General features: G+C 40.4%; 1 protein-coding gene across 1 annotated transcript in view; it reads right to left on the bottom strand.

Moving 5' to 3' along the window:
* Positions 1 to 15,473, bottom strand: part of LOC133564490 (chloride channel protein 2-like) — a 361,490-nt gene that overhangs the window by 119,131 nt on the left and 226,886 nt on the right. Inside the window, exons 13-14 of the mRNA XM_061918842.1 lie at positions 6,636 to 6,705; positions 2,093 to 2,203 (exon numbers count right to left, since the gene is read on the bottom strand). Of these exons, the coding sequence (XP_061774826.1) occupies positions 2,093 to 2,203; positions 6,636 to 6,705 (181 nt within the window). The remainder of the gene's footprint in view (positions 1 to 2,092; positions 2,204 to 6,635; positions 6,706 to 15,473) is intronic.

Below are 15,473 nucleotides of genomic sequence, written 5' to 3'. Positions count from 1 at the left end.
GGTGTGCTCTTTAATCCGTAAAATACAGTACATATTCACCTAAATTTTGAGACAGTTCGCGCTAAGGTTTCTACAATGTCTTAGTCTGACAAAAACAAGCCCTGTTGCATTCTCTTTGGCAGCATAAAAGGATTTGTTTGACAGCACGAATTGGATTGACCAAAATTCAGACCAATGACAAGGTCCAAGGAATTCACTGATTATCTGTGAAGATTTACGCGTGCTGGGAAAGCCTTTTGGAGCAATTTTTAACCAACTGCAGAATCCAAAATCATCAGTTCAAATAAGTTATTTGATAAGAAAAACATCCATACTGTCACCCTAACGTTAATAAAATGGTAGGGATGTCCTGAAACCACCAATACTAAAGCCTAACATGAAATGAAACTCTTCCAAAACATTAGTGTTACTGTACATAGTGAAGCCATTTTTAGCGCCATGGACCTTTAAAGGCCTACTGAAATGAGATTTTCTTATTTAAACGGGGATAGCAGGTCCATTCTATGTGTCATACTTGATCATTTCGTGATATTGCCATATTTTTGCTGAAAGGATTTAGTAGAGAACATCCACGATAAAGTTCGCAACTTTTGGTCGCTAATAAAAAAGCCTTGCCTGTAACGGAACTAGTAGACGATGTGCGCGTGACGTCACTGGTTGTAGGGTTCCTCACATCCTCACATTGTTTATAATGTGAGCCTCCAGCAGAGAGAGCTATTCAGACCGAGAAAGCGAAAATTTCCCCATTAATTTGAGCAAGGATGAAAGATTCGTGGATGAGGAAATTTAGAGTGACGGACTAGAAAAAATAAATAAATAAAATAAAAAATGTTTTGAGGCGATTGCAGTGAGAGCGATTCAGATGTTTTTAGACACATTTACTAGGATAATTCTGGGAAATCCCTTATCTGCCTATAGTGTTGCTAGTGTTTTAGTGAGTTAAATAGTACCTGATAGTCGGAGGGGTGTGGCCACGGGTGTGTTGAGGGGAGTGTTGAGGGAAGTCACGAAGCTGCAGGAGTACAGAAGTTCCGCTGATCGCCGGTAAGAGGCGACTTATTACCACAATTTTCTCACCGAAAACTGCCGGTTGACATGTAGTCGAGATCCATGTTCGCTTGACCGCTCTGATCCATAGTAAAATTTCACCTCCGGGAATTTTAAACAAGGAAACACTGTGTTTTTGTGCGGCTAAAGGCTAACAGCTTCCCACCTCCATCTTTCTACTTTGACTTATCCATTATTAATTGAACAATTTTCTCACCGAAAACTGCTGTTTGACATGTAGTCGGGATCCATGTTCGCTTGACCGCTCTGATCCATAGTAAAGCTTCACCTCCGGGAATTTTAAACAAGGAAACACTGTGTGTTTGTGTGGCTAAAGGCTAAAAGCTTCCCTCCTCCATCTTTCTACTTTGACTTCTCCAATATTAATTGAAGAAATTGCAAAAGATTCAGCAACACAGATGTCCAAAATACTGAGTAATTGCGCGATGAAAAGAGACGACTTTTAGCCTTAAGTGGTACTGGGCTGATATGTCCCCTTACCTCCAACCAATAACGTCACAAACACGCGTCATGATACGAGTCATCATTAAAGGACATGTATGTATATGCTTAAAAAATAGCTGGTTTTAGGGAAACTTCACCACTTCTGCCAAAAAGAGTGGTCAAATATCCAGCCAGAGTATGGCAGATGCTTGTTGATGGCTACAAAAACTTGCTCAGGGACATATAACCAAGTATTAATCATATAATGTGTTTTGTAATAATATTTTAGTCTGTCTAAACTCTGAAACATATCTAATTTACTTGCATAATTTTTTAAGGGAAAAACCTATTCGGTCTGAGTCTTTGTCAGACCTTTAGAAACTGATTACTAAAGAAAACCCAAATACCACTGTATAACCATTACATTCGGCTGGACCTATTGCACCCTGGAAAAACAGCTAAATTAATCATTAAGGACTACAATTGTGCTGTTCGTCACCAAGAACACTGAATGAAACTTCTGACTGCAATAGTGAATAGAGAACACAATGGTTGATAATTTAAAAGCATAACCTACATAAACATGAATGTTTTTACTCACCTACTACAGCATAGCCTCCTGGTACAATGGGGTATATGGTGCCATCCGTGTTAATACCATCTGGGAACCAGGCTGCCATGCTTTCTCCCACCAGGCGACCAAATGCTGCTCCTACACAATCACAATTTAATGATGCCATTAATGACACCACTGCAATGTATTTAAATAAATAAATAAATAAATAATAAATGCGTTGTACTTGTATAGCGCTTTTCTACCTTCAAGGTACTCAAAGCGCTTTGACACTACTTCCACATGTACCCATTCACACACACATTCACACACTGATGGAGGGAGCTGCCATGCAAGGCGCCAACCAGCACCCATCAGGAGCAAGGGTGAAGTGTCTTGCTCAGGACACAACGGACGTGACGAGGTTGGTTTTGGTGGGATTTGAACCAGTGACCCTCGGGTTGCGCACGGCCACTCTTCCACTGCGCCACGCCGTCCCATTTGTGCTTTGTTGAGTTTTAAATATGGATGTATATCGTTAGGATATCAATATCTGTATTCATCGATACTCTTATCAGTGCTATATGTAATTGGTGTAAATTAAAATGTGAAAAAAATAATTTTTAAAGGACGATATTTATAAGCACAAAAAGTTGTACAGCACCAACATCATGTAACCTCTCACAGCAGGGGCCGTCAGGGTTTCCCACACATTCATTTGTTTGTGGCGGCCCGCCACGAAAGAATTACGGCCGCCACAAATTAAAAAAAATAAATAAATAAAAATTTTGGCTTTTGACTCGCTTGACTGCTCATAAAAGCAATGGGACTCTGTCTGTGAATGGAGCATGTAGTTACATATTAAATAAATATGTGAATATGTATATAAATATGTACATAAAGTGTTGTAATTATATTCCAACTTCGCGTTCTTCTTGGCCATCGCCGCCGCCGCCACCACCTGTTTTTAAGTCTTAAACAAGTCAACTATGTTTTCTTTGCGAGGTGCAATGCCATTGTTACGTCGTCATCTTGTAAAAACCACACAGATGCATCACTGTTTTTCTATTTGTTACAATAACCCTCAGCTGAAAATTATATCTACCGTATTTTTCGGACTACAAGTCGCAGTTTTTTTCATAGTTTGGCGACATATACTCCGGAGTGACTTATGTGTGAAAATTATTAACACATTACCGTAAAATATCAAATAATAATATTTATCTCATTCGCGGAAGAGACGAAAAAAATGCCAGCAATCGTCACACACGTAAGCAATCGTCACATACACGTCAACCGATAACAATTTGGCGGGGGAGGGTCATGGCAGAAGTGCATTGTGGGTCATGGAATGCTAACTGCTATTTGCTATATGCTACTGCCGTAGCTATTAAAATGGATCATTTCATCGTTGGCGGTAACTTATAAAAACTGAGAAGGGCTGAACAAAAATGACCTCGAAAAGGAAATCATGTACTGCAGATTACACAATATCAAATAATAGTATTTATCTCATTCGCGGAAGAGACGAAGAAAATGTCAGCAATCGTCACATACACGTCAAACAATAAGAATTCGGCGGGGGAGGGTCATGGCAGAAGTGCATTGTGGGTCATGGAATGCTAACTGCTATATGCTACTGCTGTAGTTATTAAAATGGATCATTTCATCGTTGGCGGTAACTAATAAAAACTGAGAAGGGCTGAACAAAAATTGGACCAAAAAGGAAATCATGTACTCAAATTACAAGATGGACGTAGTAAAATATGCAGCAGAAAACAACAAGGGGGAAGCGGCGCATGCCTTTGGAGTTGGCAGAGTTGTTTAGAAGTGACATCGAGAAAGAAGATTTCATCGGATTTATCGATTAGGAGTGACAGATTGTTTGGTAAACGTATAGCATGTTCTATATGTTATAGTTATTTGAATGACTCTTACCATAATATGTTACGTTAACATAGCAGGCACCTTCTCAGTTGGTTATTTATGCCTCATATAACGTACACTTATTCAGCCTGTTGTTCACTATTCTTTATTTATTTTAAATTGCCTTTCAAATGTCTACTCTTGGTGTTGGATTTTATCAAATACATTTCCCCCCAAAATGCGACTTGTACTCCAGTGCGACGTATATTTGTTTTTTTCCTTTTTTATTATGCATTTTCGGCCGGTGCGACGTATACTCGGGAGCGACTTATAATCCGAAAAATACTGTAAGTAAGGGTATTCATGTGCAGAGCACAGACCTTTTACAAGATATATCATATAAAATATATCATATAAATCAGGGGCGCTCACACTTTTTCTGCAGGTGAGCTACTTTTCAATTGACCAAGTCGAGGAGATCTACCTCATTCCTATTTATAATTTATATTTATTCATTTATGAAAGAGACATTTTTGTTAACAAGTTAATGGTGTTTAATGATAATACAAGCATGTTTAACACACATAGATTCCTTTCTTTCATGAAGACAATAATATAAGTTGGTGTATTTGATTCTGATGACTTGCATTGTAGCTGAGATAGGCGCCAGGGCCCCCCGCGACCCCAAAAGGGAATAAGCGGTAGAAAATGGATGGATGGACTTGCATTGATTGGAATTAGACAGTGGTGCTGATAACGTCCGCATTTTCAAATGGAGGAAAAAAAAAGTCCTCCTTTCTGTCACATGAAAGTGGTTGGATTTGGCATCTCATTTGTCCAACTTGCATACTCGTTTTTAAACACTTTGTTATGAGAGTAGTATATGTTTGTGGCCCTTTAATGTCTGGCAGCAGGTGAGTGACGTCAGTGAGTGTGCGGGTGGGCAAGCAAGTGAGAAAGCGGTCGCTGAGGGCGGGGGAGAAATGCATTGGCATCAAACTCCGTAGCTTGCTAGCTTTCTGAGACTCTTATTTTGTTAGCCCAGGCAGGATGAAACAGGTCTTTTATGGTGAAGACAAGAACTGTGCAGTCGGTCTTTAGAGTTTTGACAGTAGGTACGGAGTCTTTAGAAATAAAATGTGTTTCTCTGCGTCCGCCCTGTTAGTGATTTTTTTCTTAAATATGAGCTTGCAGCAGCCAGCGTCATCTCACAAGATCCTCGGGTGCCGAGAATGTCAAACAACTGACGAAAGTGAAGTCTTGGTATGATTGATGATTGCTCATTTTTATGTCTATTTTTTAATGCCTGGCTTGAGATCGACTGACACACCCTCCGAGATCGACGTAATGCCCACCCCTGATATAAATCAATACAATCAATTAGCATGTTAGGTGGAGGTCCATTTAAGCAAGGTGTGTTTTGATGCTTTGCAAGTGCGGCGTGATGGACTGACCTCAGACGGCGACGAGAGACCAGTCAGCGGATGCTATCTTGCTTCAACTCTATGGATTATTATAATTAATTTTCAACTTTTTTTAATGGATTAATACTGGCCTGTGGATTACTAGATTGCTAGGACGACGGTTGATTAAGGGAGGTAATGGCTGTTGTGAAGACGTTCACTTTAAACTGACACTAACCTAATTAGCATGTGTGACTTTGAGGGGCTTTTGACGAGTGAATATTTTTGTATTATAAACTTTTGTTTGGTGTTGCTTCCTTCTTTGTGATTATTCCAAGCGGATCCTACCCTTGTCTTTTTATACGCATTGCAGCTGCACCTGGAGTCAATGTGACAACGTGTCATAATTAAGATAGCCATATCATTTGTCCAGAACCTTTACGGTCTTCCTGGACCAAACCAATTAGGAACTGGTACCAAAAAAATACCGGTAGTTGCCGAGTCGGTTTACATCCCTAGTTTTAAATGCATTTTTCTACTCAACATTATAACACTGGCAGTTTTAAACCAAATCTTTGAACTGTGGGATGTCAAAGCAGTTTTGTGTCTTTGTCAAAGGGAAAACCGATATGTTTACTCGGGTGAGTGAATCCATGAATTGATTTACGTGGATCCCGACTTAAACAAGTTGAAAAACTTATTCGGGTGTTACCATTTAGTTGTCAATTGTACGGAATATGTACTGTACTGTGCAATCTACTAATAAAAGTTTCAATCAATCAATCAAAATCGATTAAAATGTCGATAGTATCTATACCAAAACATAGTATCAGTATCGGATCAATACTAACATGATGAGATTTAAATTTTCCTGTTAATTTTTGAGTTATTTAAAAAAAATATCTGCGTTTTTGTTTTTATATTGTTATATTATTATGTTATTCTGATTATAAATCATGATAAACACAAAAGCAAAATCCCAAAGTCATTCAATGGTCCTAAACTATAGCCAATACTGGCTTTGTATTTATCCACCCATCCATTTGCTACCGCTTGTTCCCTTTTGGGGTCGCGGGGGGCGCTGGCGCCTATCTCAGCTACAATCGGGCGGAAGGCGGTGTACACCCTGGACAAATCGCCACCTCATCACAGGGCCAACACAGATAGACAGACAACATTCACACTCACATTCACACACTATTTACTTAGCATCAAATCGATAGCATCATTTCCAGTATCAGCCACCCTTACTTTTTAGATGGGAAAAGTACACTACATTTTAAAACCAATACTAAGCTAACACAATAACAAGCATAGCTTACCTATAACAAATACTGGCATGAATGCTCCGCAGGGTACTGGAATTGTTGTGGCAAGGGCAGACATCCAGAACTGAAGAAGAAAAGCATAAACAGAGTTAAAGAAAATCCATTAAAAGGAAACGGCTGGCATTCAATTAGCTTTGGTCTGATATCACAATCACAGAGTAGAATCATCTCCCAGCAATACTGCTGTGACCATATGGAGCCTATTGCTCGCGATAGATTGAGTTGTCAAATCGGTCTTAATTTGACAAAGACTTTCTCGTTAGCTTTGAATGATGAGCAGGCTCTGCTTATTGGACAACGCTATGCAAAGTGATTTGAAAAGATGGCTAATGAAGTGAGACTAGTAAGAATACTGTCATCAAGTAAGTGGGCACACAGCTTTCAGTTAGACATTTAAGGAGAAGAATCATTACGTTTGTTTGGATTTCTACGGACCTATTCGGAGCTCTTTTGTCAGTACTTCTTAAATATAATCATCACAGCACACAACTTTTTAAACCATTTGTTGAGAAGACATTAATACTTTTTTTGTTTGTTACTAAATCACCTTAACAAAATCCCTTGATGAATGTGCTACCGTGTGTTCTATATAATAATTCATGTTGATCGAATTCATGCGCGTGAATTCTGAAACAGAGGATTTTGGATATAATGTGCATAATCTGAATTGCATAAACGGAAACAATACCTTACTATTTCACAATATTCTCCTCTGTGACATTTTGGTTAAAAATAGGCAATAAAATGTGTTGGTGACACATTTTAGCAACTAAATTCTACAAACAAATACAAAGTTAAACACTTAGTGCCGGATTTACTAAGATCCAAACACCAAGCGGTAAAAAGCGCATGCAATTTATGAAATAACGTGTACTATTAGTGTGTGTGTGTTGCGTGAGATCTGCGTGTGCAATTGAAAAGTGGAGCAGACAGCCTTATTTAAGTGAGGATTTCCCTTACACATCTGTGCCGTTTTGCTATGTTTTCAAACAAGAGGAAGAATACCACTTTGTATGGGCATTTAACAAACATTCCTGTGGTGAATCTACAATTCTTTTTTCTACAGCTAAAGGTGCGATCATTGGAGGGAAGCAGCACTCACTTCTTTAAATATGAAGAAAATTCAGAATTGAATACGCTTTTTTAATACAAAAAATATTTTAATTATATGTGAATCTATGTGAAAAAACAAACGTCATTTAAAAAACACTGAAGCACATCACAACGCATCAATTGAATTAATTTAATCGACCCTTTAAGTCCTCTAGCAGCTATAGAATTATAAAATGACTATATTAGATAGTACTTTATTTATTCCGTCAGGAGAGTTCCTTCAGGAAAATTAAAATTTTCAGCACAATCCCATTCAAGATCAGACAAACATTACAGGGAGACAGAACAGGATCGCTGACGGGTCTGCCGGCTTCCAGCGCCCCTTACAAAAAAGATGACATACAGGTAAACATGGGGGGCGGGGGGAAGAAAAGAATAGAAGATTAAAATAAAATAAAAAAAATCGGTCTTAGCCTGGGCCCTGGAGTGGGGGTGCAGACTGAGGCCAAGGGAAATTTTTTTTTTTTGCTGAATGGACAGTTTGTCTAATATATATATATATATATATATATATATACACAGTGGGGCAAAAAAGTATTTAGTCAGCCACCGATTGTGCAAGTTATCCCACTTAAAATGATGACAGAGGTCTTTAATTTTCATCATAGGTACACTTCAACTGTGAGAGACAGAATGTGAAAAAAAAATCCAGGAATTCACATTGTAGGAATTTTAAAGAATTTATTTGTAAATTATGGTGGAAAATAAGTATTTGGTCAACCATTCAAAGCTCTCACTGATGGAAGGAGGTTTTGGCTCAAAATCTCACAATACATGGCCCCATTCATTCTTTCCTTAACACGGATCAATCGTCCTGTCCCCTTAGCAGAAAAACAGCTCCAAAGCATGATGTTTCCACCCCCCCATGCTTTACAGTAGGTGTGGTGTTCTTGGGATGCAACTCAGTATTCTTCTTCCTCCAAACACTATGAGTTGAGTTTATACCAAAAAGTTTTATTTTGGTTTCATCAAACCACATGACATTCTCCCAATCCTCTGCTGTATCATCCATGTATCCATTTTGGTATAAACTCAACTCGTCGTGTTTGGAGGAAGAAGAATACTGAGTTGCATCCCAAGAACATTAAACCTACTGTGAAGCATGGGGGTGGAAACATCATGCTTTGGGGCTGTTTTTCTGCTAAGGGGACAGGACGATTGATCCGTGTTAAGGAAAGAATGAATGGGGCCATGTATCGTGAGATTTTGAGCCAACACCTCCTTTCAACCAAATTGCCCCTCGGGGACAATAAAGATTTTCTAAGTCCAAGTGCTTTGAATGGGGGGGGAGTTTTTTGTGGTTGGTGCACTATTTGTAAGTGTATATTGTGTTTTTTATGTTGATTTAATTAAAAAAAAAAAAAAAACTTTATTTATTTTTTTTTTTATAAAAAATAATTCTGCGGCCCGGTACCAGTGGTTGGGGACCATTGCCCTACACCACTGCATCAGACGCTTTGCATTGGACTATGGCTTAGATCATGGGTGTCAAACTCTGGCCCGCGGGCCAAATTTGGCCCGCCGTGTAATTTCATTTGGCCCTTGAGGCCATAATTAACTTTAGAGCTGGCCCGCCAGTATTATAACACCACATTCACCGCTAATACTCATACTTGCCAACCTTCCCGATTTTCAGAGCCCCTCTCGAAAGTCTCCTGGGGCAACCATTCTCCTGAATTTCTCCCGATTTCCACCCGGACAATAATATTGGGGGCGTGCCTTAAAGGCACTGCCTCTAGCATCCTCTACAACCAGTCGTCACGTCTGTTTTTCCTCCATTCAAACAGCGTGCTGGCCCCTGTCACATGATAAACGCGGCTTCTACACACACATAAGTGAATGCAAGGCATACTTGGTCAACAGCCATTCCGGTCACACGGAGGGTGGCCACATAAACAACTTCAACACTGTTACCAATATGCGCCACACTGTGAACCCACACCAAACAAGAATGACAAACACATTTCGGGAGAACATCCACACCATAACAGAACATAAACACAACAGAACAAAGACCCAGACTCCCTTGCAGCACTAACACTTCCGGGATGCTAAAATATACACCCCTTGCTACCACCAAACCCCGCTCACCTCTTTATTTTATTTTCAAATTTATTAGCCTGTGGAAAAAGTTAATGTTGATATTTACCTCAGAAGGCTGCATATATAAAAAAGGCATTCAATTTTTTATTTAGATTTTATTTAATATAACATTGATGTTTTTCGTTTGTTTTGTGAAAGTTGATCTTGCACTATTAAATTATATAAGCGTTACTTGTTCCATATTCAGTCTGAAAGCAAATCAGTGTAGCAAACAGAGCAATAATTAACATTTTATTCATGCACTTTCTCTTGCTACTTCAAGGCTTGAATGTTTGATTCACTCATTATTGTTATTTTTTTTTCAAATGTATTATTAGCGGGGGCTTCACGGTGGCAGAGGGGTTAGTGCGTCTGCCTCACAATACGAAGTTCCTGCAGTCCTGGGTTCAAATCCAGGCTTGGGATCTTTCTGTGTGGAGTTGGATGTTCTCCCCGTGAATGCGTGGGTTCCCTCCGGGTACTCCGGCTTCCTCCCACTTCCAAAGACATGCACCTGGGGATAGGTTGATTGGCAACACTAAAAATTGGCCCTAGTGTGTGAATGTGAGTGTGAATGTTGTCTGTCTATCTGTGTTAGCCCTGCGATGAGGTGGCGACTTGTCCAGGGTGTACCCTGCCTTCCGCCCGATTGTAGCTGAGATAGGCGCCAGCGCCCCCCGCGACCCCGAAAGGGAATAAGCGGTAGAAAATGGATGGATGGATGGATGTATTATTAGCCTGTGGAAAAAGTTTATGTGGATATTTACCTCAGAAGGCTGCAAATAGAAAAGAGGCATCCAATTTTCATCTAAATTTTAATTGATATGCCATTGATATTTTTCAATGATTATTATTTGAAACTCGATTTTGCATGTCACTATAAAGTTATATAAGCCTTGCTTGTTCAATATTCAATGCAAAACTTGTTTGGGTCCCTCTTAAAAGGTTAATTTGTTCAACCTTGGCCCGCGGCTTTGTTCAGTTTAAAATTTTGGCCCACTCTGTATTTGAGCTTGACACCCCTGGCTTAGATGCAGTTGTTCGGCCATGGAAATCCATTCCATGAAGCTTTCTGCGTACTGTACTGGGGCGGCATGGTCCAGTGGGTACACCGCGGTGTGCCAGAAACCCGAGGGTTGCAGGTTCGCTCCCCGCCTCTTACCATCCAAATCGCTGCCGTTGTGTCTTTGGGCAGGACACTTCACCCTTGCCCCCAGTGCCGCTCACACTGGTGAATGAATGACAGGCTTCCGTCAGTCTACCCCAGGGCAGCTGTGGCTATGAAAGTAGCTTACCACCACCAGGTGTGAAAGAATGATGGGTTCTCACTTCTCTGTGAAGTGCTTTGAGTGTCTATAAAAGCGCTATGTAAATCTAATCCATTATTATTATTATTGTACGTGGGCTAGTTGGAAGTTCACATGAAGTTTGGAGCTCTGTAGCAACAGAAAGTCGGCGACCTCTTTGCACTTTAGCATACGCTGACCCCTCTATGTCAGTTTACGTGGCCTACCACTTTGTGACCGAGTTGCTGTTGTTCCCAAACTCTTCCATTTTCTTATAATAAAGCCGACAGTTGACTTTGGAATATTTAGGAGTGAGGAGATTTCACGACTGGATTTGTTGGACAGGTGGCATCCTATGACAGTTCCACGCTGGAAATCACTGAGAGCGGCCCTTTCTTTCACAAATGTTTTTAGAAACAGTCTCCATCCCTAAGTGCTTGATTTTATACACCTGTGGCCGGGCCAAGTGCTTAGGACACCTGATTCTGATCATATGGCTGGGTGACCAAATAAATACTAGGGGTGTAGCGGTACACAAAAATTTCGGTTCGGTACATACCTCGGTTTAGAGGTCACGGTTCGGTGTTCATTTTCCGTACAGTAAGAAAACAAGAAAATATACATTTTTCGGTTATTTATTTACCAAATTTGTAAACAATGGCATAACATACATATACACACAGGGTCCGTTGCCAGGGTTAATGTGGTCAGTATGTATAAGACAAAAACTAAATAAGATATGGCTCAGAATGGTTTCTTAACAAAACCTTTCTAAATTTTTTGATTGATTGATTGATTAAGACTTTTATTGGTAGATTTCACAGTACAGTACATATTCCGTACAATTGACCACTAAATGGTAACACCCCAATAAGTTTTTCAACTCGTTTAAGTCGGGGTCCACGTTAATCAACGTTAAACTGCCTCCAGTTGTTCTTCATATTAAATAAAATGACAAAACTTTTCTTCAACATATAAAAAGTGCGACATTAAACAGTTTCAAGTCTGGCTAACTTGGCAGTAAGAGGATATATGGGCTCATTGTTCTTTCACCATAGAAGTGGGTCAAAATCTAGTTTTTAATGCAATATGGACTTAAATCTGCTGCTATAAAAACATTTGTTATTGCTTTAGCCCTGCCTGACTCGCCGAGAAAAGAGGATGCTTGAATGTGGTGGTGACGCTTCAAATGGGTTAGCATGTGTTATGAGAGTAGCGTATGTGTGTGTGTGGCCCTTTAATATGGGAGAACATTTGAGGTGAGTGTGTGGGCGAGCGAGGTGAGGGAGCGCAGGTGAGTGCGAGGAGTGGCTAGTGTTTTGTTGGATTGGCTGTGTGCAAGACCTCAATAAAGCCACGTTTTGCAACTAATCGCCGGACTCTTCATTTACCCTGGAGTATGGAGCTGTGGAGACCCACTGTGACCCGGGTAGAGTGAAGGGTGTTGCCCCCGAGAATACATCAGCCCTGGAGGGGCTGCGCTCCTCGACTATGGTCTGGGAGCCGGAAGCAGGAAAGGTGCAACACATGTTGGGCGTGTTGACAGAAGCAGCTGCTGAACAATATCGGCAAACCTCCGTCCTCCATTGTTGTATCGCGCTGCCAAAGTGTTCCCAAATGGGAGATCTTAACGAGGCAGGAGGGTCTTCCAGCTCTGGCTTTTACATGTTGTCCTAGCCCGGTTGCTGCTAGCATGTGTACTCGTTCGGTACACCTCCAAACCGAACCCAAACCCCCGTACCGAAACGGTTCAACACAAATACACGTACCGTTACACCCCTACCAAATACTTTTGGCAATATGTGTATTTAAAATGATGGATTGCACGCATCAGTAGTAGATCTCCTAACGCGAGCAAATTCTATCTCAGCAATCAACACAAGACCAAGCTCTCTACAAAACTAGAGGACAGCTGGTCAGCGCCATATTACTGTAGACGTGCGGTGTATTCACTGACACTCTGGAAACACGGACTCTGAAGCTCTTTTTGAATTTGACTATTATTGTATAATACACTCTTATTTGGCTCTATTGTGGCTTATTTTGCAGCCATTCTGAATTACAAAGAGCACTGACTGACTCACCAGCTTGTGTTTATTTGTACCAAAACCAAACTAGTAAATGAAATCCGACATTGATTTTGGGTTGGTTTTTTTTGGCCCAAAAAAACCCCATCAATGTAATTATCTAAAAGGTTCCAAATAGACTTCTTAATTACAGTTATTGCTCTGTCTCTCCAACCCCGCATGCTTCCTCTCTTTTTCTCTGCTCCCGCCACCTCCGTCTATAGTTAGCTGTAATTAAGGCTGGCTGCCACGGCCAAGTAATAGATCTTCTTCTGTAACCCTACACTGCTGTCATTTTCACACCCTCCATCATGCACAAGTACACACAGACGTGCGTAGGTGTTCGCGTTTGCACAAATACACACAAAATGTTGTATCTATTTTATATTGTCGCCGGCTATCTATTTAACCCAGAGGGGAAGTTGCTTTTATCGGACCTACAACTACATTTCCTGACGTGCAGAAGAGGTGCGCCACGTGCCATTCTGGACACCTGGCACCCACGTGTCGTGTCACAAACACTGATCTTATGTAACACTGTTGTAAGGTGGCAGGGACATGATGAAAACAGTACGGCTAACAGCAGATGATGTAACGCCATGTAAACCAATAGCTTGTTTACTCATTGTGGCGTAGTCACGCTTATTTGGAAGTAGGCGACTTTGTTGAAAGTTTCTACTGCGGCCTCTTAAGGAAGGAGCCTTGCAGCACAATAACTACATTACTCAAGAGCAGGGGTCTCAAACTCAATTTAACAGAGGGCCACCGGATGTAGAAACTGGGTGAGGCTGGGCCGCAAGAAAATATTTCTTAAAAAATCTAACATGCACTTTTAATGAATTCACCTTCTATGAAAGGCTTTCCCGCCCTTGCAACATACTTGCCAATCCTCACGATTTTTCCGGGAGACTCCTGAATTTCAGTGCACCTCCCAACAATCTACCGGTGCAACCATTCTCCCGAATTTTTCTCAATTTTCACCCGGCCGACATTATTAAGGGCTGCCGTGACTGCACCGCCTTTAACGTCCTCTACAACAGTGGTTCTCAACCTTTTTTCACTGATGTTACCCCTGTGAACATTTTTTTAATTCAAGTACCCCCTAATCAGAGCAAAGCATTTTTGTTTGTATGAAAAGAGATGAAGTAAAATACAGCACTATGTCATCAGTTTCTGCTTTATTAAATTGTATAACAAAATATTGCTCATTTGTAGTGGTCTTTCTTGAACTATTTGGAAATAAAGATATAAAAATAACTATAAACTTGTTGAAAAATAAACAAGTGGTTCAATTATAAATAAAGATTTCTACACATCCACTTAAAGTGCCCTCTTTGGGGATTGTAATAGAGATCCATCTGGATTCATCAACTTAATTCTAAACATTTCTTCACAAAAAAAGAAGTCTTTAGGATCTATATTTATGGAACATGTCCCAAAAAAATCATCACTAAATATTGCATTGTTGCATTTCTTTTCGCAGTTTATGAATTTACATTCATATTTTGTTGAAGTATTATTCAATAAATATATTTATAAAGGATTTTTGAATTGTTGCTATTTTTCTAATATTTAAAAAAAATCTCACGTACCCCTTGGCATACCTTCAAGTACTCCCAGGGGTACGCGTACCCCCATTTGATAACCACTGCTCTAGAGGTTTAACGATACATGCATGCAGATTACATTTTTCAGTATGTATGCCTTCGGTTGAATCCCCGCACAGTCCCCATTAATTAGTAAGGGACAGCGTTTCTGGAGTTTGCACGGCAAAACAAATACAAGTGGCCACTAAAAACCATGCATTTTCCCCTGGGGTTTAGTAACACTTTGCCTTCCCACTGAAATAGGCAAAATCGGTGGTGTCCAAAGTGCGGCCCGGATGCTGTTTGTGGCTCGTTTTTATTGACTCGCGACTCGTAGAATTAAAATATAAAAAAAAAAAAAACAGAAATAGAGCCAAAAGACAATACAGCAAGAAAAATCTACGAGATCAGGGGCGTCAAACTCATTTTAGCCCAGTGGCCGCATTGAGGAAAATCTATTTTATTGGGGCGGTATAGCTCGGTTGGTAGAGTGGCCGTGCCAGCAACTTGAGGGTTCCAGGTTCGATCCCAGCTTCTGCCATCCAGTCACTGCCGTTGTGTCCTTTGGCAAGACACTTTACCCACCTGCTCCCAGTGCCACCCACACTGGTTTAAATGTAACTTAGATATTGGGTTTCACTATGTAAAGCGCTTTGAGTCACTAGAGAAAAGCGCCATATAAATATAATTCACTTCACT

This window comes from Nerophis ophidion, linkage group LG13, assembly GCF_033978795.1.
Source record: "Nerophis ophidion isolate RoL-2023_Sa linkage group LG13, RoL_Noph_v1.0, whole genome shotgun sequence".
Lineage (NCBI taxonomy): Eukaryota > Metazoa > Chordata > Actinopteri > Syngnathiformes > Syngnathidae > Nerophis > Nerophis ophidion.
Note: the sequence above shows the minus strand (reverse complement) of the source record. Positions and strands in the feature narration are given on the sequence as shown.